This window comes from Crinia signifera, chromosome 11, assembly GCF_055691185.1.
Source record: "Crinia signifera chromosome 11, ASM5569118v1, whole genome shotgun sequence".
In the NCBI taxonomy this organism is placed as follows: Eukaryota; Metazoa; Chordata; class Amphibia; order Anura; family Myobatrachidae; genus Crinia; species Crinia signifera.
In genome coordinates, this window is record NC_139227.1 from 61357996 (window position 1) to 61384675 (window position 26680).

Genomic DNA, 26680 nt, shown 5'->3' on the forward strand with positions numbered 1-26680 from the left:
TGAGGGGTGTAGTTTGCAAAATGGGGTCACTTGTGGGGGGGTTCCTAAATTTTAGCATCTTATGGTGCCTAAAAAATAATCTCATAAAAAGGAGGCTCCAAAATCAAGTAGGTGCTCCTATTATGAAGCCTGTGGTTTGGTCAACGTGCACACTAGGGCCACATATAGGATATTTATTAAAACAAAAGAATTGGGGGAATCAATTTTTAGTCACATTTCTCTAGTAAAATGTACTGTGTTCCTTAGAAAAATGTATTAAAATTGCAAATCTGCAAAAAAAATGAAATTTAGAAATTTCACCTACACTTTGTTTTAATTCCTGTGAAACACCTAAAGGGTTAACAAACTTCCAAAATGCTGTTTTGAATACTGTGAGGGGTGCAGTTTTTGAAATGGTATCATTTATGGGGGTGTCTCACATACAAGTCCCTCAAAGTCACATCAGAACTGAACTGGTCCCTAAAAAAATCAGTGTTTGAAATTTTCTTGAAAATTTGAGAATTTGCTATTCATATTGTAAGCCTCCTAGTGTCCAAAACAATTAAAAGGAAGTTGAAATAATGATGGAAACATAAAGTAGACATATGGTCTATGTTAGTTATTAACTATTTTGAGTGGTATGATTATTTGTCTCAAGCAGAAAATTTAACATTTTGCAAATTGCTAAATTTTCCATTTTTTTACGACATTTTGGTATTTTTCACAAAAAAACACAGACTGTATCGACCCAAATTTACCACTAATTTGAAGTACAATGTGTCACGAAAAAACAATCTCAAAATCACTGGGATAAGTAAAAGCAAAATCACTGGGATAAGTAAAAGCAAAAAAAAGTTCCCACTTAAGTGATACATGTCAGATTTGAAAAAAAGGGCTCTGTCAGGAACGCAAAAACTGGCTCTGTCAGGAAGGGGTTAAACGCTCCTCAGACCAAATTCTTCTGTCTTAAGTAGAGAACCAATGTGACGACCCTTATGTGCACATCATGGTATCTTTTAAGGCTCCAAATTTCTTCACACTCAATATGTTTGGCAAACGTACTGACCTGGCACCAGATCCCTATTTTCATATAAGGGTTTCTTTGATGCGTCCCAGCACTTGGAGATCTTGGCGTTTGGTGTTGGAAATCTGTTTAAGTGCTGGGACGCATCAAAGAAACCCTTATATGAGCATAGGGATCTGGTGACAGGTCAGTACGTTTTCCAAACATATTGAGTGTGAATAACAGAAATTTGGAGCCTTAAAATATACCATGATGTGCACATAGGGATCAGTCATCAGGTCAGTCACATTGGTTTACTACCCCTTCCCTCTCTACTTAAGATAAAAGGATTTGGTCTGAGGAGCGTTTAAAAAGAAACCTTGTTTTGCATATAGGGACCAACACCAAGGTCAGTGTGGTCCTATTAGCAACACACCTCAAAAACCCCGAATAAACGGGGTGAAATCATCTAGAAGAATAGACCTGCGCTGGGAAGCTACCCTATATTGCAGTATTAAAAGAAGCAGTGGTAAAAGACATCTCATGATAATGTGCTGGCAAACTCATTTCAACATAGTCACTGTCAACAAAATGACTACATACTGTAGCAGTGAACTTTATTGTCATGAATCAATGACATGAACAATGCTGTCAGCAGAGAGGAAACAATGTGCAGTAAGTGAAGCATGTGGCTCTAGCAAAAAGTAGCAGTGAATTTAAACATAGTAGAAATATATAATCTAACATACTGTCTCCTAAGGCATATTTTCAATGAAAAAGCAGAAAATGATTTATTTTATTCTTTATTTTTAAAACCAAACATAACAGAGGTAATATTTTGAGGCAAGTGCACGCATCTTGAACATCAGACAAAAACATTAAGGGCGCATTTCCACTATGTGGTTTGAAGACTGAAATACATGAAAACTGGATGAAAATGGTGGCAACCATAGCAATAAGATTCTCTCTGACATGCATACTACTGGAGATAGGCTGCTTGCTGTATATGCATTGGGTCAATAGCAATTTTCCAAACAGTTTTCATGCATTCAACCACCTGAAACAACTGAAAACATGCTCTTAAACCAAAATGAAAATTTTTAAATTGACAGATATTGTAGTAGTCTATGGGTGGGATGTAATAAAGTTAGAGATCGCCAGACTTGTGGGATGCTGGCCAACAATTATTTATAAGGCAAGATAATGCCTTGTCAAGGATTGCCCATATTAAAAAAAAATTGCCAAGATAGGCCAGAATCCCGCACATTTGCTGATCTTTGACTATTACATCCCACCCTATATCTCCATGGTCATAAGAGTCTGAAGATCAAGAGCTTGCTGTAGAATCTTTCTTGAATTATGATTAGCATTCTGACTTCCCTTATACCAAGACCTTACCTTAAGTCCAAACTCTGCATCTTACACTTAACAGACATGACCAAGATTTTAAAGAAAAGAAAAAAAAAATACCCCAAAACATTACGTTTTATTCTCACCAAGGTGTTTAATGAAGTGTCAGGTATGGTGCCAAGGCGACTTCTTTCAGCTCTATGCTATTTTAAATCTTTTAAGAAGAGTACTTTGGGGCTTCAACTTCCCTACTAAACATTAAAAAGTTTACATGTATAATTAAAATGGGGCACAATTCTAAAAAATAAAAAACACAAACGTAGTGTAACTGACAACACAAGTGGTAATACTGTTGCTAGGAATAACTGCCTTCATAGAGGATTCTTGGATTTAAATAGTGTGTTGTGCAAGGAATCCGATATTTCAAACACCACATTAACAGAAACACTGTTCTCAGATGTTAAAGCTGAATATTTTCAGCACTTTAAACTCTAAAAAGGCAAAAAAATACATAAAGGAGATTTAGGTCGAATTCAATTAGCCATGGTAATTAATTCTTCAGGGCTATCCAATTAGACCCGAAGCTAGGAGTTATCTTGGAAAAAAAACCAAAACTCAGATAACTAGCTAGTTGCCACGACTCTGTTAACATACAAATTTATGATGTTTTCACAGATTCTGCATATTAAGAAGCCTCTATGTGGGGGAAAAAAAAAAAATAAAAAAAAAAGGAGGAGTGCACTGATAATACATCCTTTTTCACCCACCATAATTTACAGAGGGTAATTAAATTTTGGCCTTAACATGTACTTGGAAATCATAATGGTGCTCATCATAAAGGCAGTTGATAAAAAGTTTATTTATTTTTTTAAGATCCCATGTCACACCAGACTGCACAGGACCAATAAAACCAATTATATTAGTTACCTTTAAAACTGTGACTAAAGGGGGATGCAGTTAAAATCCCGGCGGTCGGGATCCCGGCGTTCAGAATCCCGACCGCCGAAATCCCGACACATTCTCCCTCCTGGGGTGTCCACGACACCCCTGGAGGGAGAATAAATTAGTGTGCCGAGCATAGCGAGGCACCGGGCCCGCTGCGTGGCGAGCGCAGCGAGCCCCGCAAGGGGGAGCGATCCACGTCCCCCCCTTGTCGGCATTTCGGCTGTCGGGATTCTGAACTCCGGGATCCCGACCGCCGGGATTCAATACTGAATCCGACTAAAGGTGCCCATACACGGTGCGTTTTGGTGCGATACATGCTTCCACGCACATCCCATCACACAGTTCAAAAAGTATGGTCTGAACATACTTTCTGAACTAGGTCCCAATAGCATTGGCACGGAAATGCGATTTGCATGCAATCTAGACCAAAACTTATGCATGGGCACCTTTACACATACACTTTAGTTTAACTACTTTGGACTAAAAATTAGTGCAATGAGCCTGCCTTGCCCTGTGTACACATACTTTTCTAAAGAAATCCTATTTTAATGCGTATAGCACAGCCACCATAAGAGCGCACAGGAGACTCAAAGCTATTTGTCAGTTGTATGGTTAGGTTTCATCCCCAAATTAGATGCATGGCCCTCATCAGTATGAGAAAACATTTTTTCTAATTTGATAAAATGCAACAGCACGGTCCTATTTTCTAGAAACATTGTTCAATTTAACGAATTAAAAACAAAATAAAATAAAAATTATTTAAAAAAATCCCATGTCATTATTTAGTGCATGAAATGCAAGGAAAATGCCATCTTGAGTAAAGATAGGCAAGTCCATGGAAACATGGAACAATTTCTTAAGAAGTAGGGCAACTTGGTAGATAAAATGGTCTTTCAAGTAGTAATCCAATGTATCCAAGTTTCCCTACCAAAAGCAGGACCTTGGTGATGGTATTCATGGTATTATGTGGTTGGCCAGTGGACTTAGGAGGCTTGGTTTGGGAAGGCACTTAGAATTGGAGTGCCAGTTTTACAGGAAAGCATCACACCATTCTTTCAAACAGCCGGAACAATCTCGTGATTGTTTTGCATTGGACGAACAGTTGTCCTTCAACCACTCCTGAAAAAGCATCTCGTCCTTTCTCAGCAAAAGGAATTGACCTAAGAGAATGAAGGCCTGGGAAAAAAAAAAAAAAGAAGTTACAAAAGGTAATAAAATAATTAAAAATGGTAACCCTCCAGCCACGCACTCTTTAACACATTAGTTCACGAAGATTTTGGATCAAACTTTCTCTTAACCAGTAGTTTAAAAGCCCTTTCTATACTTTACTAATACTATACTTTACTAATTAACTATACTAATTAACTATACTATACTTTACTAATTAACTGACAACATGTCGAGCACGCTTATACCCACTGTATTGTAGCAGGGACATAAAAAAAATTGTTAAATTGCTGCATTTTTTTTGACAAAGATCACCAGCTTCCTTAATCTAGAAGAGCATTAGGTGGTACCACTGTTATTGAAATGGACAGCTAGAATGAACTATTTATAAATGGAAAATTGTCAGAAACAGGCTTCAATGCTGATTTGATAAATGATCAGTTTAAAATGTGAAAGTATAATAAATAGGACTGACCAGTCAGACACAGAGATTATTTGCCAATCCTTTGGATAATAGAGAAGGCAGAACCCCCAGAAAGAAAAAGATCAATCTGCGCTTATCTATTGGTGACCGTTAAACTTGCTGACATGAATTAATCCACACAGATAATGTCAATTTTTATAATTCAGTAATGACTCACATATTTATAAAATATTACACATGAAACACTTATACAAAAGAAATAAAAATAAATTATATAAAAAATATTGATATATATCTCTAGAGATATATATATTCATCTCTAACTATATATAGTATATCAATCTTTTTTATATTATGCCTTTTCTTCTTTTTATTTCTTTTGTATAAGTATTTCATGTGTAATAGTTTATAAATATGTGAGTCATGACCGGTCATTACTGAATTATAAACACTGACAATTTAGCATTATCTGTATGTGGAGTGAGTCAGCAAGTTTAATGGTCACCAATAGATAGGTGCAGAGAGCCATTTTTCTTTCTACTTGTTTAGTTCCTCGTGAGAGGACTTCATTGACAGATATCCACAGGCTTGTCCCACTATCTGCTGATCTAGATAATTTCTATTAAATTATTATTTAACTTTATTTTCTTACGTTTTATTCATTATTTACATATTTTGAGCACCTCATTTCTAAGTAATAATTAATTAGACAGATTCTCTTCTCCCTCCACCTGCCCGCTTGATCCTTTCCCCTCCAATATTATCCGTCGTCTCAGTCCGTCAGTCTGCTCTCACCTCTAATCTTTCCCTATCATCTGGGATCTTCCCTTCCTCCTTCAAATACGCTCTTGTCTCCCCAATTCTCAAAAACCCAAATCTGGACCCCAAACAACTACAGGCCCATCTCCCTCCTCCCTTTTGCCTCCAAGCTCCTAGAACGTCTGACCTAATCGTCTCCTAAGCCACCTTACTGCCAACTCCATTCTAGACCCCCTCCAATCCGGGTTCCGCCCTTTACATTCCACTGAAACTGCCCTAACCAAAGTCACTAACGATGTACTATCGGCTTAATACAAAGGCCTTTGAAACTGTTGACCACCCTCTCCTGCTCAACACCCTCCGCTCCTTTGGCATCACTGGCACGGTCTTCTCCTGGTTCACCTCATACCTCTCCGATCGGTCCTTCTCCACTCCGAGCTCCTCCTCTCCAGTCCTTGGCCCTCTTCTCTTCTCCCTCTACACCACCTCTCTGGGCACCCTCATCAGCTCCTATGGTTTCCATTACCACCTTTATGCTGATGATACCCTAATCTATCTCTCCTCCCCCGACCTATTCCCATCACTCCTGTCCAAGGTCTCCGAATGCCTCACGGCCATCTCAGGCTGGATGACCCAACGCTTCCTGAAACTAAACATGGCTAAAACTGAACTTCTAATCTTCCATCCCCTGAACATCCCCTCTTCTCCCACTATCTCCATCAGCATTGGAGAAACCAAGATCACCTCCACCGACCAAACACGCTGCCTTGGTGTCATCATTGACTCCTCCCTCTCTTTCACCCCCCACATTCATGCTCTCACAGTCTTGCCGCTTTCACCTACACAACATCTCACGCATCAGACCATTCCTCCCCACTGACGCGACCAAAATTCTCATTCGCTCTCTTGTCATCTCCCGCCTTGACAACTGCAACATCCTTCTCTGGGCTACCTCTCACCCACCTCGCACCTCTCCTATCCATTCTTAACGCTGCTGCTAGGCTCATCTTCCTCTCCCGCCGCTCTACCTCCGCCTCCCCCCTCTATCTCTTCACTGGCTCCCCACATTCCTTTACGAGTTCTCTTTAAACTCCTCACCACCACCTACAAGGCTCTCTCCTCCTCCACTGATCTCTATCCACACTCCCTCCCGCTCCTCCGCTAACCGCCGACTGACCTCTCACCTAATCACCTCCTCCCACTCCCGTGTCCAAGACTTCTCTCGCGCTGCCCCCCTGCACTGGAACAACCTTCCGCCACCCATCAGGCTTTTTGATTCCCTTACCTCCTTCAAGCGCTCCCTCAAAACCCATCTTTTATCGACTAGCCTATCCCTCCTCCTAGCCTCTTTTGATCCTCCTATCCTGCTTATCCTTATTGTTTTTTGTTCGTCCACCCACCTCCTTTTAGTATGTTAACTCTTATGAGTAGGGCCCTCCTTCCTCACCCTACCTCACCTGTGCTCCTGTCCTTCCTTTCTTTTACTTATCTTCAGTCTCCTCGACAATTTCGACACCTACTTCTGAACTGATGCTGATTTTAGTTCTACCAGCTATACCCCTATTTATGCTGTATTTTATCAACACACCCTGTACGTTACCTTGTAATTTTTTTTTTTTTTTTTTTATTTGCTATGTACGGCGCTGCGGACACTTTGTGGCGCCTTATAAATAAACGTACTATTACTACAGATCTGAAGTCCCAATAGTATGTTTGTTCTAAGTAATTATAGAATATAGAAAAAAAAAAAAAACAGTACTTTAGGAAGTCTCAAGTCTGGTCTGATCAAGATCAAACAGTTTGTCCAGGGGAGAAGAGGCTGTTTTGATAAACTGCCATTAATTAAAAGTAAGAAATGACTGGGAGGTATAAAGGGTGAATTTTCATAGATTTTTATTACATTTCAAATAAATCTAAATAGAGGTTGGACTTTCAGGGCTAACACACATTTACTAAAATTTAAGAATTAAAATAAAAAATCTTTTAGTAAACGTGCGGTTCAGCCCCTGAAACCCAACTTCGTCAAATGTAATAGACCTCGATGCGGGACCAACCATGAGTAGTTGTTTTTTTTAAAGGTGCAATCACATACAACAGTGGTTCCCAACCCTAGTCCTCAAGTACCCCCAAAAGTGCACGTTTTCCAGGTCACCCAGCAGGTGCACTCATTATTCAGACACATTTTAAAAGATCCACAGATGGAGCTAATTATGTCACTTGTGATTCTGTGTTGAGACCTGGAAAACGTGCACTGTTGGGGGTACGTAAGGACCAGAGTTGGGAACCACTGAATTACAAGGCGTGGTTTAACCTTGTACATGAGTGTCCCTTTAAAAAGCCTCAGTTGGGCCAGCATCCTGCACAGCTGCCAAACTCTGAGGCTATAACATTTGGCCGGTAGATTTTTCATTGATTTTACGAAGACAAAAATCAACCTTTAGTGAATAAACGCCTGATTCTTCAAAACTGAGGCTAGGTCAATGTTCCCAAACTCCACGATTACATTACAGGATATAAATATATCCATGCCTTTTTACAGCTGGTTAAATAAAATTGAGGTACTAATGAAGTCACCTCTGCTCAAGCATGGATATCCTAAAAACCAGTATTGTAGTAGCGGACACACGGGCTTAGTATAAAATGTGAAAGACAAAATGACCTGTAACCACAATCCTAGAATTGATGTTTCAGAAACAATCCTTCCAACTTTTCAATGCCATACTAGTGGACAAAAGGAGTGCAATAAAAGAGGTGTGTACACCTGGTGCTATTTTGCTATAGTCAAAATCTTAGTTAATTAGTCAAAATTGCAGTGTTAAAGGGGGTTTGATGCGAGGCCCAGCGCGGTCGGTATCGCAAGTAGAAATAGAGACTGTTCAGCACAATCTATTTCTACCACCCCTTCAAAAAGTTGTATTTTATTATTGGTCAGCACTAGATAAAAACCTAGAAAAATAACTCATGAAAAAGATTACCTCATGAGAACAAAAATCTAAAGCAAAACAATATTCAGTAAGCTGTACGAAACAAAGTGTAATTATACAGAAAAAAAAAAAACCCCACATGACAGGTCCGCTACGGAGGGGAACCAGGAGGGAGGAAGGTTTGACTGTTAAAAAATGTCTCCATCTGAAGCCACGGGCGTGGAAATCTTTTTACTATCTAGTAAATACTTAGCTGTTTGTCTGCAGTTCCTTCAGGCTTTGGTTAAAAAGCTCTTTCTAAAAACTGAGCACTCTGAGGTTTATATCCACAGCTGCTATTTCTGACAAATAGAAACTGTGTAAGACCTCACAGTGTGAACCAATTATCCATTGCTTTCCTGACAATGTCTTTCAGTTGTTGTTTTTTTGCTTATATAATGTGCACAAGATTATTTTTCTTGATGTATACATTTATTTTAATACAAAAGTAGTAACTGTCTAAACACTGAATCCTATACAGGGTTTGCTAACCCATTCTTTCTAAGCCCAGGCAAGGGTTTAGGTGTAAAGGCCCCCATATACTAGGCAGACTTGTACGATTAGGCATTTGATGTGCCAACTTTTGCATGCAATGTATAGCATGCAACTCCTGGAGAGCTTCAGGCAGACGGAGTGAAGTGGGGGATGCCGAGAGCCGTGCTGCAAAAAAACCCATGCAAATGAATGGCCAGCCACTGATTGGCTGAGAGAGCTCTCTGCCAATCAGAGTCTAGCTATTTATTTGTAAGTTTTTGTTAAATTCACCCGCAGCCCAGCTGAAATCATTACATTAAGCAATGCATCAAAAATTCAATGGGTTCGGTAGTGGCAATGAATATAAACCAACCACGTTATGTTTTATCACCTTGTCAAAGCCTTTGTCAGCAAGTCTTTGCCCCAGTACATCACCAATACCAGCAACACATTGAACAGGCTTCTCTCCCATGGGTTCAGCCACAAAATCTCGATGCTTCTGTGATGTGGACGACATGTTCGCTGGTTGTTCAAGAAAGCCTACATATAAAAGTAAACAAAATCTTAAAAAAGTCAGTAATACAAAAGATAAATGAATGCTTTACTTTGCAATTATATAGAAATCTTTCCGTATCTTTTTACCCATTTTAAAATATTACACAGACAGCTTTTTTCTTTTCTAAATGAACACTTCAATATTGTAACAGTATGACGAGGCATTCAATTGGGAGCAAGGCTTTGTCAGGGGAAAACACCTAACACTGAACTTTGGGTTCCGCTGGTATGCTCACTCCGGATATCCGCTGTACCTTACTTTATAAAAATTGGTTGCAGTTTTCTGCGCTTCAAAAATAAAGATACTCACCTTTCTGGGAAAGTGTCTCAGTGGCTCCTCGGGGTCTCCCATCCATCTTTACACAGGGGAGGGGGCACATCACACACACACACACACACACACACACACACACTAGTATACTTACACTGCTGAAGAAGACCCAGCTCCTAATGCTGGATGCAAAAGACACCGCTTCAGAAAATGAGTAGTAATTACTGCATTAATTAAGCTAAATGTAAAACTTCTGATTATTTATATAGTCCACAGCACGGGGTGCAGCCATAGTCCCAGTGATTTTAGAAAACAATTAACAATATTAGGAGAAAAAAAAAACACACAACACTGGTTTCTATGGAAATCACATCCCACTTTTAGTCCTCCAATTGAATAAGAGGTACCAAATTTCTCCTAATGTTTATGATAATAAAGAGGGGGGGGGGGGGATCTCCTATTTTATTATTCATTTATATGGCGCCACAAGGGTTCCACAGCACCTGACAATACATTGATGAGCAAAAAACAAGTACATGGTAAATAAAGACAGTTGCATCTGGAGACACTGACGCAACTATCAGGCTGCCAGAGATATATTCTAAGAAAAGCATATGACGAGAGAGTGCCCTGCTCATCAGAGCTCACATTTATAAAGGGAAGGGGCAGACAGACTGGGGTGACAGAAGGGATAGAAGATAGCATAAACAGAAGGGTCAGATGAGAGATGGCTGGGTTTAATGAAGAAGTGGGTCTTGAGAGCCTGTTTAAAGTTTTGTAGGTAGGTGGAGAGTGTGAAAGGGAGGGGTAGTGAATTCTAGAGATATGGAGCACAACGGCAGAAATCTTGGTGGGAGGAAGTAGCCACCTGGCAAGAGAGGTGGCATGTATTTGTGGTGTTAAGAGGGCATGTGGGAGTGTAAAGAGATATCAGGTCAGATATGTAGGTGGGAGCAGAATGGGTAATTGCTTTTGAAAGAAAGTTTAAGGACCCTTGAATTGTATTCTGAAGGGGAGCCAGTATAGGGCTTGTAAGAGGGGGGAGGTGGACATAGTATGTCTGGAGAGGAAGATGAGCTGGGCAGCAGCGTTGAGAATAGACTGGAGTGGAGGCTTTTGTTAGAAAGTGAGTGGATGAGGGTCTTTGTAGCTTTCTGGGTGAGGGAGCCTGATCCTAGAAATATTTTTGAGGTGGAAACGACTGTGAGGTGTTGAATAATGGTGTAAAGGAGAGAGGAATCAAGAGAATAATGCCAACACAGTGTACTTGGTGTCTAGAGGAGATAGTTATAAATAGATAGTGAAATTGTGTGGGGGTGAAGCTATGCGAGAGGGAGGAAAGATGATCAGCTCAGTCTTATGGGGCCTACACATGGGGACATGCTAAAGCATTCTGAGTAATGCTAGATCGCTTCAGCAAGATCACTCAGTAAATGTGTCAGCACTGTGTGATGTCAGGGCCAGTGTTCTCCAGTGAGCACACTGGTCCCGATACTGGCAATTAGATATATCCAGCATGATTAAATCGCTGGGCAACAGCAATGCACTGCACTATGGCTCCTACACATGGAGCGAAGCAAGTAAACAAAAGAAATGCTGGTTCTCATGACTAAATATCCACAAGTCCTGGCATTCTCCGACATAACAGCCCGCTGATTTTAATATCTCCAGGGGCTCCCTCCCAGCGCTATTCACAGCACTGAATGTTTGCTACACATTGATGGTTGATGTACTTCTTTAATACGGGATGCGGTCATCTATTAGAATGAACTTAGGTCTACAGTCATTAGGTCGACCCCACTAGGTCGACTGGCAGGAAGGTTGACCTGACTTAAGGTCGACATGGGCTAAGGTCGACATGACTTAAGGTCGAATTTGCATAAAGGTCGACATGAGGAAGGTCGACTGGTCATAAGGTCGACATGGGTTTTTCACTGTTTTTTGAGCCGACAGGCGGTATTTCATGCCCTACCATCCACTAGGGCGTGGTGGGAGAATAAAATAGTGTGCCGAGCGCAGCGAGCGTCCGATTCTCATTGCCAACTGTGTCCATGTCGACTGTGTCGACATTCGGATCAAAAAACAGTGAAAAACCCATGTCGACCTTATGACCAGTCGACCTTCCTCATGTCGACCTTTATGCAAATTCGACCTTAAGTCATGTCGACCTTGGCCCATGTCGGCCTTAAGTCAGGTCAACCTTCCTGCCAGTCGACCTAGTGGGGTCGACCTAATGACCGTAGACCTAAGTTCATTCTGACAGATGTCCCGATTCCTTTAATACACACACAATTTATTTCAGCCAGTCTGAGCAAATGCAAAGTAATGATAAAGTACTCTTGCTTTATTCCCCACTTATTCAAATGCAATAACTGGGGCTGAACTAAGATACATACATTTTACTCCAAATAATTCAAGATACACAATATGCAGAAAAGTATTTGGCCACATCTGTTAAATTTTTAATTCAGGTGTTTCAAACAGATTGCCACAGGTGTATAAAATAAAATACCTAGCCATTTGTAAACATTGATACACAATGGGTTGTTCTGAAGAGCTCAGGGACTTCAAGCATGGTACTGCGATAGGATGCCACCTTTGCAATGACTTCATAAAATAATATCCCTCTGCTAGATATTCCACGGTCAACTAACTGTAAGTGATATTATTTCACCAACACTCTGCTTATTCCATAGCTAAAGAGTTCTAAAATTCCACTGGCATTATTGTAAGCAACGGAAACTGTGCAGTGGAAGCTTAGTGGAATGGGTTTCCAAGGTCAAGCTGCACATCACCAATGCCAGTCGTCAAATGGAGTGGTTTAAAGCACCTCAAGGCAGACTGGGGGAACAGTGGAGACAGTGTCCTGTGGAGTGACAAATGACACTTCTCTATTTGGCGGTCAGATAGTCAAGTCTGGGTTTGGTGGATGACGGGAGACTTACCTGCCTGACTGCATTATGCCAACTGTAAAATATGGTGAAGGAGGGATAATGGAATGGGCTGTTTTTCAGGATTTGACTTACAGATGAAGCGCCTCTAGTTCTTGCCTGGGGATCACCAGCATGCCTGCGCTGGCGATCGCCGGTGCAGAGGTGCTCCATCTGACTGGGACACGCGTGCGTCTTCCTGTTCCCGCTAGGCTGTTTTAGTGGGGCGCTGCGCCCTGCCCGATTTTTACAGGGCAAAATGTGCCCTGCCCTGCTAGCAGTGCCCCGCTAAAACAGCGTGGTGCCTGCCCTGGCTGTGTGCACAGGGAAGCGCAGCGCCGCCTTAGACGGCGATTCCCAGCGCTTCCCCGGCCGCACGGTAACTTAGGCAGTGCCATGCCCGCCTCCTTTAGTGACGGCGCTGACCGGGCCCGTCCCTTTTCATAATGTCGCGGCCCGGGCACGCCCCTTTTCGTGACATCGCGGCCCACAATTGTAACGTCGGCGGGCCCGGTCCGCCCCCCTTGCGCTGCCCCCGTCCTCATTTCTAGGGGGAACACTACGTCTCACACGCACGAGTGGCTGCGGGTCCATGCCCGTCTCCACTTCAGGGAGACGGGCAGGGATAGGGGGGGGGGGGACGGCTGGGTGGCAAAGGGCACCGGGGAAGGTGGCGGGCGGCGGAGAATGCTCTGTAGCGATGGGGCGCGCGCCCCTGGCGAGAGCCGGGGACTGGTGATAGAATACCCAGCCCCTGCAAGAAAGAGGCCAGCTCCATCTGTAGGCCCCTTCTCGCCAGTGAAGGACAATCTGAATGCTTTGGCATGACATTTTGCAGAAGGCCCTTTTGTATTGCAACATGACTGTGCCCCAGAGCACAAAGCAAGACCTATAGAGACATGGTTTAAGGCAGGGATGGGAAACCTTCGGCTCTCCAGCTATTGTTGAACTACACATCCCAGCATGCCCTGACCTCATCCCCATCAAGCACCTTTGGCATGAACTAGAACGGACATCGCAAGCCAGCATTAGTGCCTGACCTCATAAATGCTCTACAGAATGAATGAGCTCAAATTCCAAAATAAACACTGTAATTTTTTTGGGAAAGCCTCCCATGAAGAGTAGAAGCTGTTACAGCTGCACAATGGGGCCAAAGTGAATACAATGTAATTACAGCCCCTGTTGGTGTAATGTTCAGGCTTCCAAATACTTTTGCCCAGTATATGTTACTCCCACTGCTAATTATAATAACAGCTGAAAATAATCTCTGTTGCTATTCTGATACACTCTGCACGTTTAGCGTGTAGGTTACATAATATTGTGCAATGCTACATAACCGTGTTATATTTATGGCTCTAACTGTGCGGCGTTTGCATATTCTCCCCGTACTTGCGTGAGTTTCCTCCCACAATCCAAAAATATACTGGTAGGCTAATTGGTGCCCAACAAATTAACCCTAGAATGTTTGTGTGTGTGTGTGTGTGTGAGCACATGTGGTAGGGAATATAGATTGTAAGCTCCACTAGGGAAGGGAGTGATGTGAATGTTCAAATATTCTCTGTAAAGCGCTGTTGAATATGTATGCGCTATATAAGAAATGTAATAAATAAAATAACAGTGCACATTATACTTTCTCTTGTAATAAACATACACACTGTGTGTGCACGGGGACAGACGGTACCAGCTACAAAACTAACTGCAGGGTACATTATAGAGCAGAAGGAGGGGGGAGGAATCAGGATTCCACTCTTTCCCAGGGGGTATGGGTAAAATCCGGAATCGGATAAGACACCGGAATGCCGGACTGGACATCAAACTCTGCTTTCCGGAGCATGTAGTATCCGGTCCGGGGGTGTCCTGTCCGGGGGTGCTCCATCTGATGAGGCTGCTCTCGCACCTGTCACCTGGGAGAGGAGAGGGGGGAGAATACAGCCTTACCGCATGGTCCGGGGGTGTAATAAAAACTGGAACGGTCCAGACCACACGGAGAGGCTGTAATCTCCCCTTCCCCATGTCCCTGGTGTGAGCAATCACAGGCATCCCCCCGGACAAGACACCCCCCGCATGGGACACCCCTCGGACCAGACACTATAAGCTCCGGAATGCAGAGTTTGATGTCTGGTCCGGCATTCCGGTGTCTTATCCGGGTCCGGTTTTTACTTAGTCCCTTTCCCAGGGCCCCTACAGTAACGGACATCTATCAGAGCAATTCAAATGTATTGTATTAGCCGATCCCCTAAACCTGGCATTACCAACCTACAGCCCTCCAGCTGTTGTTAAACTACAAGTCCCATCATTTCTTGCCACAGTTTTCCTATTAGGGTATGCTAAAACTATGGCAAGGCATGTGTTGTTCCACAAGAGCTGGAGGGCCGCAGGCTGGACATGCCTGTACTAGACCATTGGTTCTCAAACTCAGTCCCCTATACAGGCAATCGGGCAGGGGGTACTGTGTAGCCTCCACCTGTCACATTTTAAACACCTACACGTAACCAGGAATCAAGACATGAGTAAGGCCGTAAGATGCACGGCGCATACTTGTCCCTGAGTACACAGCAGAGTAGTATCTGAGCTGCTGCACTGCCACACTGACTGACCTGGGTACCGGCGTATCCCTTCCCGCCAATAGACCGCTTGTCTAAATAATTCGGGAACTTCCGCTGCACATTCCGGAACACCCTCGTTAGTCTAAGTCACCGGAAACCCGCCCTTTAAGGAAAGGTGTATGCGGCCATGTTTATACTCCGCCCTAATACAACTGAACTAAAGCTACCGGAAGCTGTCATTTGTGCCGCGCACAGAGCGCTTTCTGTTGCGGTAATGTGACGTCATAAGATAGCGCCGCCAGCATGTTTATGCTCTGGTTGGAACTTGGAATGTGTGCGGCGCTATCACCAGGAAGTGACAGGTAAGAGGCGCCTATGCCTGGTTATTAGTTCCTCTCATTTGCTCCGGAGCAGATCTGAGAGATTAAAGGAAGAATAATCTCTGATCACTTTAGATAAATAAATGTGAACGAGTTATGGTGTATACTTTGTTATAGGGACACTCGTTTATACGCTCCCTTTAGCGTTTGCAGGACTTGACTTGGTTCCTCGAAGTTTGAAGTCCACTGCTTCAGCCCCAAAATCCACAATAGTTCTGAAATACTGGTCTCTCCACACAAACCTATGAACTTCTCAAACCGCCTTCTTTCCCCACTGCTGCTGTGCATCCTAGGGCTGATGATTTCATCAATAGAAATTCGTAGATGGGTTGAACTTTTGATAGCATCCCTGCTTTGGCAGTGGCAGGCCATTGGGAGGGGATTGGGTTAGATGGCACAGTGTGAGTAGTCCTGTAAAGTTTGTAAACCATGAGGAGTGGACCAGGGTTATAGAAAAAAAACTTACAGATAATTCCTTATCTTATTAGAGATCCCATGGCAGCCCACTCTGGGATATTTTCCCATCCTCCTCAATTGTAGACAGGTTGATTTTTTCCCTCTGTCTAGGACCGCCCACCTCAGGTATATAAGCCAGCTCCTCCCCTATCCAAAGGTCTTTTGACTGTCTCCTAAACTTGAACAGGGGAAAAAAAATCATACCAAACAGGGAGGGCAATAATTAGGCTGCCATTGGATCTCTAAGAAGAAAAGGAATTATCGGTAAGTATAATCCGGTAGGTTCTTCTATTATCCCCATGGCACCTACTCTGGGACATCCCAAAGCACAAAGAAAAGGGACGGGCAACTAGGGTTACCACCTAGTCCCTTTAATTCCGGACACATGTTAATTACACAGGTTCTGTGGCAGTTTAAAATCAGGTGAAGTGGAGTCTTGAAGTCAGCCAGCCACAGAACCTGTGTAATTAATATGTGTCCGGAATTAAAGGGACTAGGTAGTAACCCTACGGGCAACACATGAATGCAACATTATTTATTTAAGGCACAATTTAACACTCAAACACCAAACAAATTTGAAGACACATCTTGTCTTGTAAATGTGTTGACTGAAGACCATGTGGCAGCGTTACAGATATCGGCAACCGAAGCTTGTGCCTTCTTGGCCCATAATGCCGCCACTGCTCTGGTCGAGTGTGCCTTGATGATCGGTGGTACGGTCTGACCTTCTTGTTCATAGACGTAGGAAATTAAAGCTCTGATCCATCTAGCCAGAGTCTGCTTGGAAGGAACCAAACCCTTTCTGGAACCTGCACGGACTACGAACAAGTGTCCAGACTTCCTAATCTTTTTAACTCTATCCAGGTAGATGGTAATACGGTAGCTATGACCAGGTCCAGTAAGTGCCAACTTCTTTCCTCATCATTACTAGGCTCTGCATAAAAGGCAGGGAGAATGATCTCTTGACTCATATGAAATCTGGACACCACTTTAGGTAGAAAATCAGGATGAGTTCTAAGTAACACCTTGTCCTGCAACCGCTTCTTCCAATGGCTCAAATGGCCCTTTCATCAAAGCATTCAGAACCAAATTGAGATTCCAAGGCGCTACCAGCGATTTACTTTGCGGTCTCAGCCTCTTCACTGCTCTACAGAAACTAACAATTAGATCATCCTTAGCTAGCTTGGGATCCAGCACGACGCTTAAGGCTGAAATCTGACATTTCAAAGAGGAAAGGGTTAACCCCAGATGGTATCCTTGAAATAAAAATTGTAGCACCTGTGCCACCGAAACCTCCGCCAGGACCACTGGATCTCTCAGCCAGGTCAGAAATCTCTTCCATATCCTATAATATGCAAAAGATTACATAGTTACATAGTAGGTGAGGCTGAATAAAGACTTGAGTCCATCTAGTTCAACCTATGTTTATAATAGTTTATCCCTTGTTATATAGTATGTTCTGATATTTTTAAGACAGATTATGTTCCTTATTCGTACCCATGGATGTTTTTAACCAATAAATGTTTATCCAACCTTATTTTAAACCTATTTATAGTGTCTGCCGACACCACTTCTCCAAGAAGAGAGACTGTAAAGAAATTTTTTCTTCTAGATGAACAAAATCTTTTTTCTTCTAATCTAAACTCGTGCCCTTGCGTCCTAGATTCCTTTCTAGTAGAAAAAAGGGTGTTTGACAGTTCCTTATATAGGCCTATAATATATTTATACATGTTGAGCATATCCCCCTTAAACGTCTTTTCTCTAGTGTAAATAGTCCCAAATTGTTTAATCTTTCCTCATAGCTTAAATTCTCCATTCCCCCTAATAAGCTTTGATGCTTCTTTGGATTTTTTTCTAATTCTATGATGTCCTTTTATAGTGCGGTGCCCAGAACTGCACTGCGTATTTGAGGTGCGGTCTAACCAATGATTTGTACAGAAGTATAATTACTTTTGAGTCCCTAGTTTCCATGCCCCTTTGATGATACCTGTTTCCTTGCATGTATCAAAACCTCAATCACTTGATCCGACAATCCCTGGCTTCTCAAGGATCGCCTCTCAATTTCCAGGCCCTGAGACAAAATATTCCTGGATTAGGGTGGGAAACTGGGCCTTGCCTCAGAAGATCTGGTACCGTTGGTATTATCATGGAATCTTGAACCACCAGTCTCAGAATCATCGGGAACCACGGTCTTCTTGCCAAGAATGGAAGTATGGCTATTACCGTAACTTGTTCCTCCTGTTTCTTCAAGATCCGACCTATGAGCTGAATAGGAGGAAAGACATACCCCAGCTGGAACTTCCATGGGATTGACAAGGCATCGACTGCCACTGCTGCTTGATGATAAAATCTGGCGAAGAATGCTTTCACCTTGCAGTTGGTTTGGGTCGCCATGATATCCACCTCTGCATGCCAAATCTTTGCGTCACAGCCTGATTCAGCTCCCATTCTCCATGTTGGATGTCTCTCCTGCTCAGGTAATCTGCAAGAACATTCTCTTTTCCCCGCACATACACTGCCGATAGTGACCGTAAATTCTTCTCTGCCCAGTACAGAATATTGCCTGCTACAGCCATCAGAGATCTGCTTCTTGTGCCCCCTTGGTGATTCAGATGGGCCACCACGTCACAAGTCTAGGCAACCGCCCCAACCTTTTCTCCACTGAGTTCCATTCCTTAAGGATTAGATCCTTCATCACCCAGTGCACAGGAAAACACCTGCCCTTCCTTGCTCGATCTTCAAACAGCTTATCCTGCATGTCCACTTTTTCATCCAATCCATCAGTTGTTTTAATATGTCCGGCTGCACCGTATCCACAGTGGCAATAGGTCTGCTTCACTCTTCGCACTTGCCGTTCTTCGTCGCAACCAGCAGGATCTTGTTGCAAATTACACAGTTAGAGGCAGCCCTCTGCTTGCAAGTCCTCTTCTTAGGCAGTGAAGAAGACACACTGCAAGTGTAAAATTAATTAATACCTAACTAGAAATAAATAATTCTAATTGCCCATAACAAAAAATATACAGGCTTACCTCGAATGGGCAGATGCAGACTTATGGGAAGAAGGCTCTATGTCATGAAACGACTCCATCAGCTCAAACCAGCAGTAGTACATAGTGTTCCTTCTAGGAACTAAATGGGGCAGGGCGCTGCTGCACGGGGGCAGAATAAGAGGGGTGGACCGGGCCCGCCGGTGTCACTAAAGGGGGCGTGCTCGGGTTGCGGCGTCACTAACCGGGCTGCAGCGTCACTAAAGGGGGCGGGCCCGGCCTCAACGAAGTCCCTGAGCTGCCAGGGAAGCGCCATCTGCGGCGGCACTGGGCTTCCCCGGGGCACACCGCCGGGACAGGCAGCAGGCTCTTTTAGCTGGGCTCTGCTAGAAGGGCAGGGCGTATTTAGCCCTTTAAAAATCAGGCAGGGCACAGCACCCTGCTAAAACAGCCTAGCAGAAACACTAGTACACACTCTCCTGATAGGCTACAGCGCTCAGGGGGTTAAATACACTAAAACCGGAAGTGCCTGTACAACCCGGAAATAGGTCCATCCAATGAAGATGATATAAGTCCTCCCGCGTCCTTGCTACCCCAGAGTGTACATGCCGGAGGTAATCGCTTTCCACCGCCCACTAGCCGGAGTGTGCATAACGCTGTCCAGGCCGCGACGGGAAAGTCGGGTGGCACAGAGGTGAAGTAACATCCTCCCTTCTCGGCACACAGAAAATAGGTGGCCGGCGAAAGCTATGAGCAGGGGGACAGGAGGCACTAGCCTCCCAGGTCAGCGACGGGGACAGTGATCGGGCTGCCTTTAGGTGAAGTAGGAAAACCAAACGGGCCATCTTCACCTCATCTCTATCCCCAGTTTGGTCAGGTAAGCCTGCAAAAACAAACCAACCTACACTGTCTAACCTAGGAGACAGGAAAAAAGACATGTGGATAGGGGAGGAGCTGGCTTATATACCTGAGGTGGGAGGTCCTAGACGGAGGAAAAATATCAACTTGTCTACAATTGAGGAGGAGGGGAAATTATCCCAGAGTGGGCTGCCATGGGGATCGTAGAAGAAACAAGTATTGCCGCATCTTTGCCATTGAGGGAAGAACCATTGATGATCACTGGCAAAGCATCGATGACCATCCCTAGGGCTTCCTTATTGACACTGTTCAACTAAGTTTACTGAGCCCCATACACACTAGACAATGATCTCTAGGTAAGCCTGGCTGTATGAGATTTTGCGTACACACTGTTAATGGTGATTAAAATATAACCAGAGTGACAATAAGTGAAAAGCGTTGATTACGTAATAAGTCCGCAACCAACGTACCCTTTATACCTAGCTACGTGTGAACAAAGCGTAGCGCAGCGTAGCGTACCTTTTATTGTATTATGTATACCAAGAACCAATACCTTAATCAGAGATTCCTTCGCAGTACTTTGTCTCTAATCTGCGAATATACCTTATCGGACTGTGTCAGCAATATACCTTATCGCTATTATGCGAATAAACAGACAACGACCACTGTATAGAAATATGGAGATAAGAGCTCCGTAAAAAGGTTGTATTTGAGTCCCTAATGAACAAAAGGGGGTTACAGAAATAAGAATAAACAGGTATAACAAGTAATACAATATACTAACAATGAACGCTAAACAGACTCTGCTAAGGGGAAAGAATACAGATACAAGACACAACCAGCCAACTATACAATAAGTATAAATACCGTTAATGCAACCGTTACCGTTCTCATCAAATATGCGAAGTGTAGTCCGGTCAGAGCTCACTATCGTTCAGGGATGAACTATAGTCCGGTGGTCAGGTCAGGGAAAGGTAGATGTGCCGAAGAGACTTTGGCTGCTCTGGGTCGCCTATCTTATAGGGTCAGAAAGGGGAGGTCAAAGGCCATTCTCATTGGTCAGAGATCATATGTCCGGTCCACTGTGATTGGAGGTTAGACGCTGTACCTGGTCTGACCAGGTGCAGGGGAGTGAACTTTAAGAGTCCTTTGTTTGGTGGTTTCGGCGTCAGCAGGGATAAGAACTGGTTTCATCTAGTTTCCTTTGTTAACTACTTTCAACAGAAACTGTCTCTGAGTTATGGATTATGTCCATAACTATCGGGCAGTGTACATTGTGAAATATTCGCAATGACCGGAATACTTCGCATAATGAGCTGAACGGAACGGTACTAAACATGATACAGACAGATGTATGCGGGGCTAACTAAGCTATGTGTGGCGTTCTAAACCTTTAACTACATTTTACTTAGTGTCAGTATGTATTTATGAATTTATGTGTGATAGTATGGCTACTCTTCTGGTCCACTTTGTCACGCATACTCGGGTATGGAAACTTTATTTGCGCAACTCTGCGAACCAAAATGGCGGCCATACTATCCTAAAATGGCGTGTGTGTAACTCGACTTCCATAACACTGAATGATATTATTCAGTGATGTCACCAGTTCTCCCATGGTGCATGAAGTTGCTAAGGATATTGTCATATTGAGCTATGCACATCTGTAATACTATTAAGAAATGTGTTTAAATTATATCCGTCAGAAGTGCCCTTCTGAGCATTATCTTTTAAAAACTCATCTACTGTGTCTGTTTCTTTATTCTCTTTGTCATACTTTCTGGCTTTTCCATGGATAGCTCTGTGAAGTTATGAACTGGGAGAGACAAGTGATGTGTGACATTGGCCCTTATTCTAGTTCACTCTTAGAGGCAAATTCCTTTTTAGATGGACAAAACCATGTGCACTGCAGGTGGGGCAGATGTAACGTGCAGAGAGAATTAGATTTGGGTGAGTTATGTTGTTTCTGTGCAGGGTAAATACTGACTGCTTTATTTCTACACTGCAATACAGATCTCACTTTTAAGAAAAACCCCACCCAAATCTAACTCTCTGCGCATGTTTCCATCTGCCCCACCTGCAGTGCACATGGTTTTGTCCATCTAAGATGGTTTTGTCAGAAAGAGTGAACTGAAATAACCCCGATTGTGCAGGAGATGCTGAGCCAATATTTGGCCTAAAGGGTTTTATCAAAAGTCACCAGTGTGAAAAATAGAGAACAGGGATACATTTACTAAAGCTTCTAAAAATGAAAGATGAGATGACGTTGCAAATAGCAACCAATAAGATTCTGTTTATCATTTCTCTATTGCATTCTAGAAAATGATAGACCGAATTTGATTGGTTGCTATGGCCAACATCACCTCATCTTTCATTTTTAGAAGCTTTAGTAAATTTACCCCCTGTGACAGAAGAATATGCTCCTGCACATGAGGGCTTACAATGTACAAATGTATTCTTCTAATTATCGAATATGATTAAGGGGATTTGGTGGTACGTAAGTGGTCCTCTCACAGGTACTAATTATATATTCTTTTTTTCTTTTTTAGTGTAAATCTACTCATGTGTTAAGGACTGCAATGTATTTAGGTTCCAGAGAAAATTAGATTGTTTGGAATGTACAATGTCGAAAGCAACCAAACGTAAACATGTGGTGAAAGAAGTTCTTTTAGATTATGTTCAGCCTACTGAAAATCAGCGCATTGTGAGGGTAAGTGCATGTGAGGCCCCCCAGCATGGAGAGCAGCGTAGTGTCAGAGGGGGGGGATCCAGGTTTCAGTAATGGCTAGGAGATGGAAATGATAAGGTCATGAGTGGGGACCAGTTTGTTACATACTGATCTGGCATGCCATAGGGCACAGTATGAGGGTTATGAGTTTTGTTTAGAACAGATGTGAATGAGATTATCAGGGTTGCTACTTCCTAAATATAACATATTTATATAGCACGTCCAGTTTATGCGACATGACTGCAGTTCTTTCTCAGTGTAACATGAGTAGAATCTAGGAAGTACTGTATGTTACAAAAACATATGTTTACACTAAATACTATATTTATTTATTTTATTTATTAACAGTTTCTTATATAGCGCACACAGATTCCGCAGCGCTTTACAGAGCATAGTTATAATCAAAAACACATAACAAATTACAGTACAAGACAGTTTAGGACAAGTACATGGTTAATATGGATAGTTGCACCAGGGGACAGGACACTGAAGCAATTATCAGGGTGGCAGAGGTTTATATATTCTAAGAAAGGCACATAAGGAGAGAGGGCCCTGCTCGTGAGAGCTTACATTCTAAAAATACTATATATACCTCCATTAGTAACATGTTATCCTTGGCTACTTCTGTACCTTTCTCTTCAATTTAACATGTTAGAGGTGACCATGTAAAGTGGCATTCACAGTCAGTGTGAAGACCGGCATGCTTACACCAACTCCAAGTGCCAATTTAAATTCTCCTTTCCAACCAGCCAGCAAGTGACCTTTTGCAAAAGCCACCACTTTGCATATAAATCCTTTTTGACCTTGTGAATATCTAATTTGCTATGTTCTCCTATATAAAGGTTTTAGGGAGCCCTGGAAATAATCTTCATGAGATTGAGACTGCAGAGGGGGAGCGGTTTTTAGCCAGCATGCCCACAAAATTCAGGAAAAACATTTGGATCAAAAGAGGTAATACATATCTGTAAATGCCAGATATCTAGGTTCTTGTGACAGTTTGCAATGCAAATATTAATTGATCAATTGTGATGTTTTGGAGTTTTAAACTATGTGTATTATCAAAAATAAAATGAAGAACAAAAAGCAAGTAGTGTATTGAGTAATGCACGGACCATAATCTCTATTTCTAATTTGCTCATGTCTACCAAGGTTGTCTTTGTACATTTTGTTTTCTTATAAACAGGACACCTGTGGGTATTCTGAATGCTTATGGTATATTAGATGTATAATGTCTAGTTCTACAGTCATAAGGTTGACATGGTCAAAAGGTTTTCATAATTTTTGGGTGTCTATGTCGACATAGCTCGGTATGCACACTGTCTAATTGTACCCAGTCCCCTCCCATGGCTCGCTATGCTCGCCATACGGGAACGGTGCCTCGGTGCGCTCGGCACACTATTATATTCTCCTGCCACCCATAGTGGATGGTAGGGTATGAAATACCGCCTGTAGACACAAGTCGGCTCAAATTTCTTTTTTAAAACTCATGTCAACCTTTTTTCACGTTGACCTTTTCTCTTTCATCTATCCTGGTGACGCAGCTTGACCTTGGGATGTAGGAGGGGTCCAAAGGATATAGGCACCTATGCTAAACGTTCAGAGAGGCAGGCTCCTCCCTTCTGCATTCCAGGATTCCTCTGTTTCGTTTAGGTGCCTACAGGAGTGGGTGCTATGCTGAACGGGCTGCGGCAAGCAGCCAGAAAAGAGATAGCTAGGTCTTTTTTATTTTATTAATTTTACACTTAGGGCAGGAACAGTGTGATGATTCTTTGACAGCGCAGCAGGGGCTGAGAGAAGCATGTCCTGTTAGCACCCTGTGTACAGAGAGACACTGTCTGGTCTCTCTGCATAGCGCTTCCAGCTTCATTGAAAATGAAGCCTCCTGGGCCCAGGGGGACCCAAGAGCTGGCTCCCCGCAGGGGGGGGGGATTGTAGGGGATGGGCTTCCCCACAATGGCGGCGCCCATTTTAAAAACGGGCTTACAGGCTGGACTCCATTAGGAGGGCGCAGCATGTTACAGGAGCTCAGAACTGGCGCCTTACATTTTGTACTGTGTGTTTAAACATGACAGAAAGGCATTCTGCTGTTATGGGGAAGGGAGCGCTGGCCTGTTAACCTGCTACAGATTTTGTGGGCAGAATTTAACCTCCGAACAGATGGCTCTAGGGGATATTTGCCCTGTTTGTGAAGCTGTACCCAGAGGAGCACAGGCTCAGAGGGGGGAACAGCCTGAGCCTGTGTGGGATGCTGCCCTAGGCAAGTCTGTCACTGCTTTAGTGCAGGTTTTAAACAGGCAGAGGGATGAATTGGTAAAATCTCCTAGACCATCGTCATCCTCTCAACAGTCCACTGGTTCCATTCCCTTATCACAGAGGGAGCCGGCCATTTTGCAGGGCATTCTCATGGAGCAGTTTTCTAGGGACCCTGAAGGGGTCCTCTAGACATTCTGTAGCCTCTCTTCCTATCCTCAATGTGGATTCTGAGGAGAAGAGAGAATGTGGGCATGAGAAGTACTGGGACCAGAAGGATGATATTGATATTTCTGTGCCTGGTATTGAGGATTTGATTTTGGCTTTGAAACAGGCATTACATTTCTCTGAAGATGATAAATCTCCAGTTCAGAGTTTTCAAGACACAGCGCAGAGACGCAGTCACTTTTCCCTCAGATGAGGGGATGCAGGACTTGTTAAGTGGAATTTGGAAAACACCCGACAAAGAGATCCTGATGCCTAAGAGGTTTTTGAGCTTATACCCTATGCCGGAGGAGCATGTTAGGTTGTGGGAAAAAGTTCCCTTAGTAGATGCTTCAGTTGCTAGATTATCAAAAGCCACTCTTTTACCTTTGCAAGGCGGGACTGCATTTAAAGACCCAGTTGACAAAAAACTGGAGAGCTGTTTGAAAGCAGCATTTGAAGGTGTGGGTTATTCTCTTAGGCCTGTAAGTGCCTCCGCATGGGTGTCCAAAGCTATGATAGCGTGGGCAAATACCCTGTACTCTTTTCTGCAACCAGACACAGAGGCCTTGGCTTTAGCTGAAAAGCTTAAAGCAGCAGCGGAATATATGTGCGAGGCTGGTGAAGAAGCTGTTAAAATTCTGTCTAATATATCAGCTATTTCTCTACCGTCCAATGGGATACTGGGCTTCACTACTATGGGGGTTGAGACCTCCGCAGGAGAGACAGGCACATAAAAGAACTTTCAGTGTGGGTGCACTGGCTCCTCCCCTCAATCTCCCTCCACTAGTCAGTTTTGAAAAATGTGCCTCAGGAGAGGCAGTGCTTCTGGATGCTCCAGAGTTTTTTCCACATTTATTTTCAAGTTTGTTATTTTGGGGCGCTGTAGTGACCACACAGCTGTCCTGCTTCGTGGGTGTCAGGGGAAGGGTCAGTCCCCGACCTCTTCAGGTGCAGAGCTGACCCTGCTACAGGACAATCCAGTCCTGCGTGGGACTTGTCACCGCACAGCATTGCGCTGTAGCGAGCAAGTCCCCTAGCCGCCGCACACCCCTGACAGGTCTGAAGACATCGGTGGTGAGTACAGGCTGGGGGTCCCACAAGGGGTCCCCGCAGCCATTTCTGGTGCGGCAAGACGACGGCTAGTAATGGCGGCTCTCCAGCAGGGACCGCGTGAACACCGCGTCTGATAACTGGCATAGGGGTGCTGCCGCTGGACCACCAGGGACACCCCTCAGGGTATAATGTATGATATATATTTTACACCTTTAATAATGTCAGTATAATTATATGTAAGCGCCAGCTCCGTGTAAGGGGGCGGGGCTTCACTCAGAGCGGGACCAAGCTCTGCTGGGCGCGCGCTGTCACTTCCTGCTTCTTCACACGCTGCCAGACTCCATTACAGGGCTCCTCACTGGCGTGGTGGATCCGGGTACTTGCAGCACGGCAGAGAC

At 43.5% G+C, this 26680-nt stretch overlaps 2 protein-coding genes across 3 annotated transcripts in view; one reads left to right on the plus strand and one right to left on the minus strand.

The window, feature by feature from the left end:
- Positions 1-1578: 1578 nt before the first annotated feature.
- On the minus strand, positions 1579-15575 carry BANF1 (barrier to autointegration nuclear assembly factor 1). The gene is made up of 3 exons (XM_083165256.1): positions 15418-15575; positions 9456-9604; positions 1579-4453 (listed from the first exon to the last, which is right to left on the minus strand). The coding sequence occupies exons 2-3, from the start codon at positions 9579-9581 to the stop codon at positions 4307-4309; spliced, it is 273 nt and encodes a 90-aa protein (XP_083021382.1). The 5' UTR covers positions 9582-9604; positions 15418-15575; the 3' UTR covers positions 1579-4306.
- The window catches only part of EIF1AD (eukaryotic translation initiation factor 1A domain containing), a 38361-nt gene continuing 27255 nt past the window's right edge, over positions 15575-26680 (plus strand). The window contains exons 1-3 of one of the 2 annotated variants that reach the window (XM_083165254.1): positions 15575-15728; positions 22594-22754; positions 23615-23723. In XM_083165254.1, the coding sequence (XP_083021380.1) occupies positions 22668-22754; positions 23615-23723 (196 nt within the window). In that variant the 5' untranslated portion in view covers positions 15575-15728; positions 22594-22667. The remainder of the gene's footprint in view (positions 15729-22593; positions 22755-23614; positions 23724-26680) is intronic. The other variant, XM_083165255.1, reaches the window with a different exon arrangement.

Bases quoted from the DNA above. Each gene is read 5' to 3' on its own strand.
- BANF1 (XM_083165256.1), bottom strand. From the start codon at position 9,581: ATGTCGTCCACATCACAGAAGCATCGAGATTTTGTGGCTGAACCCATG. The intron at 4,454-9,455 runs GTGATAAAACAT...TTTTTTTCCCAG, and splicing joins CTGACAAAGGCTTTGACAAG to GCCTTCATTCTCTTAGGTCA.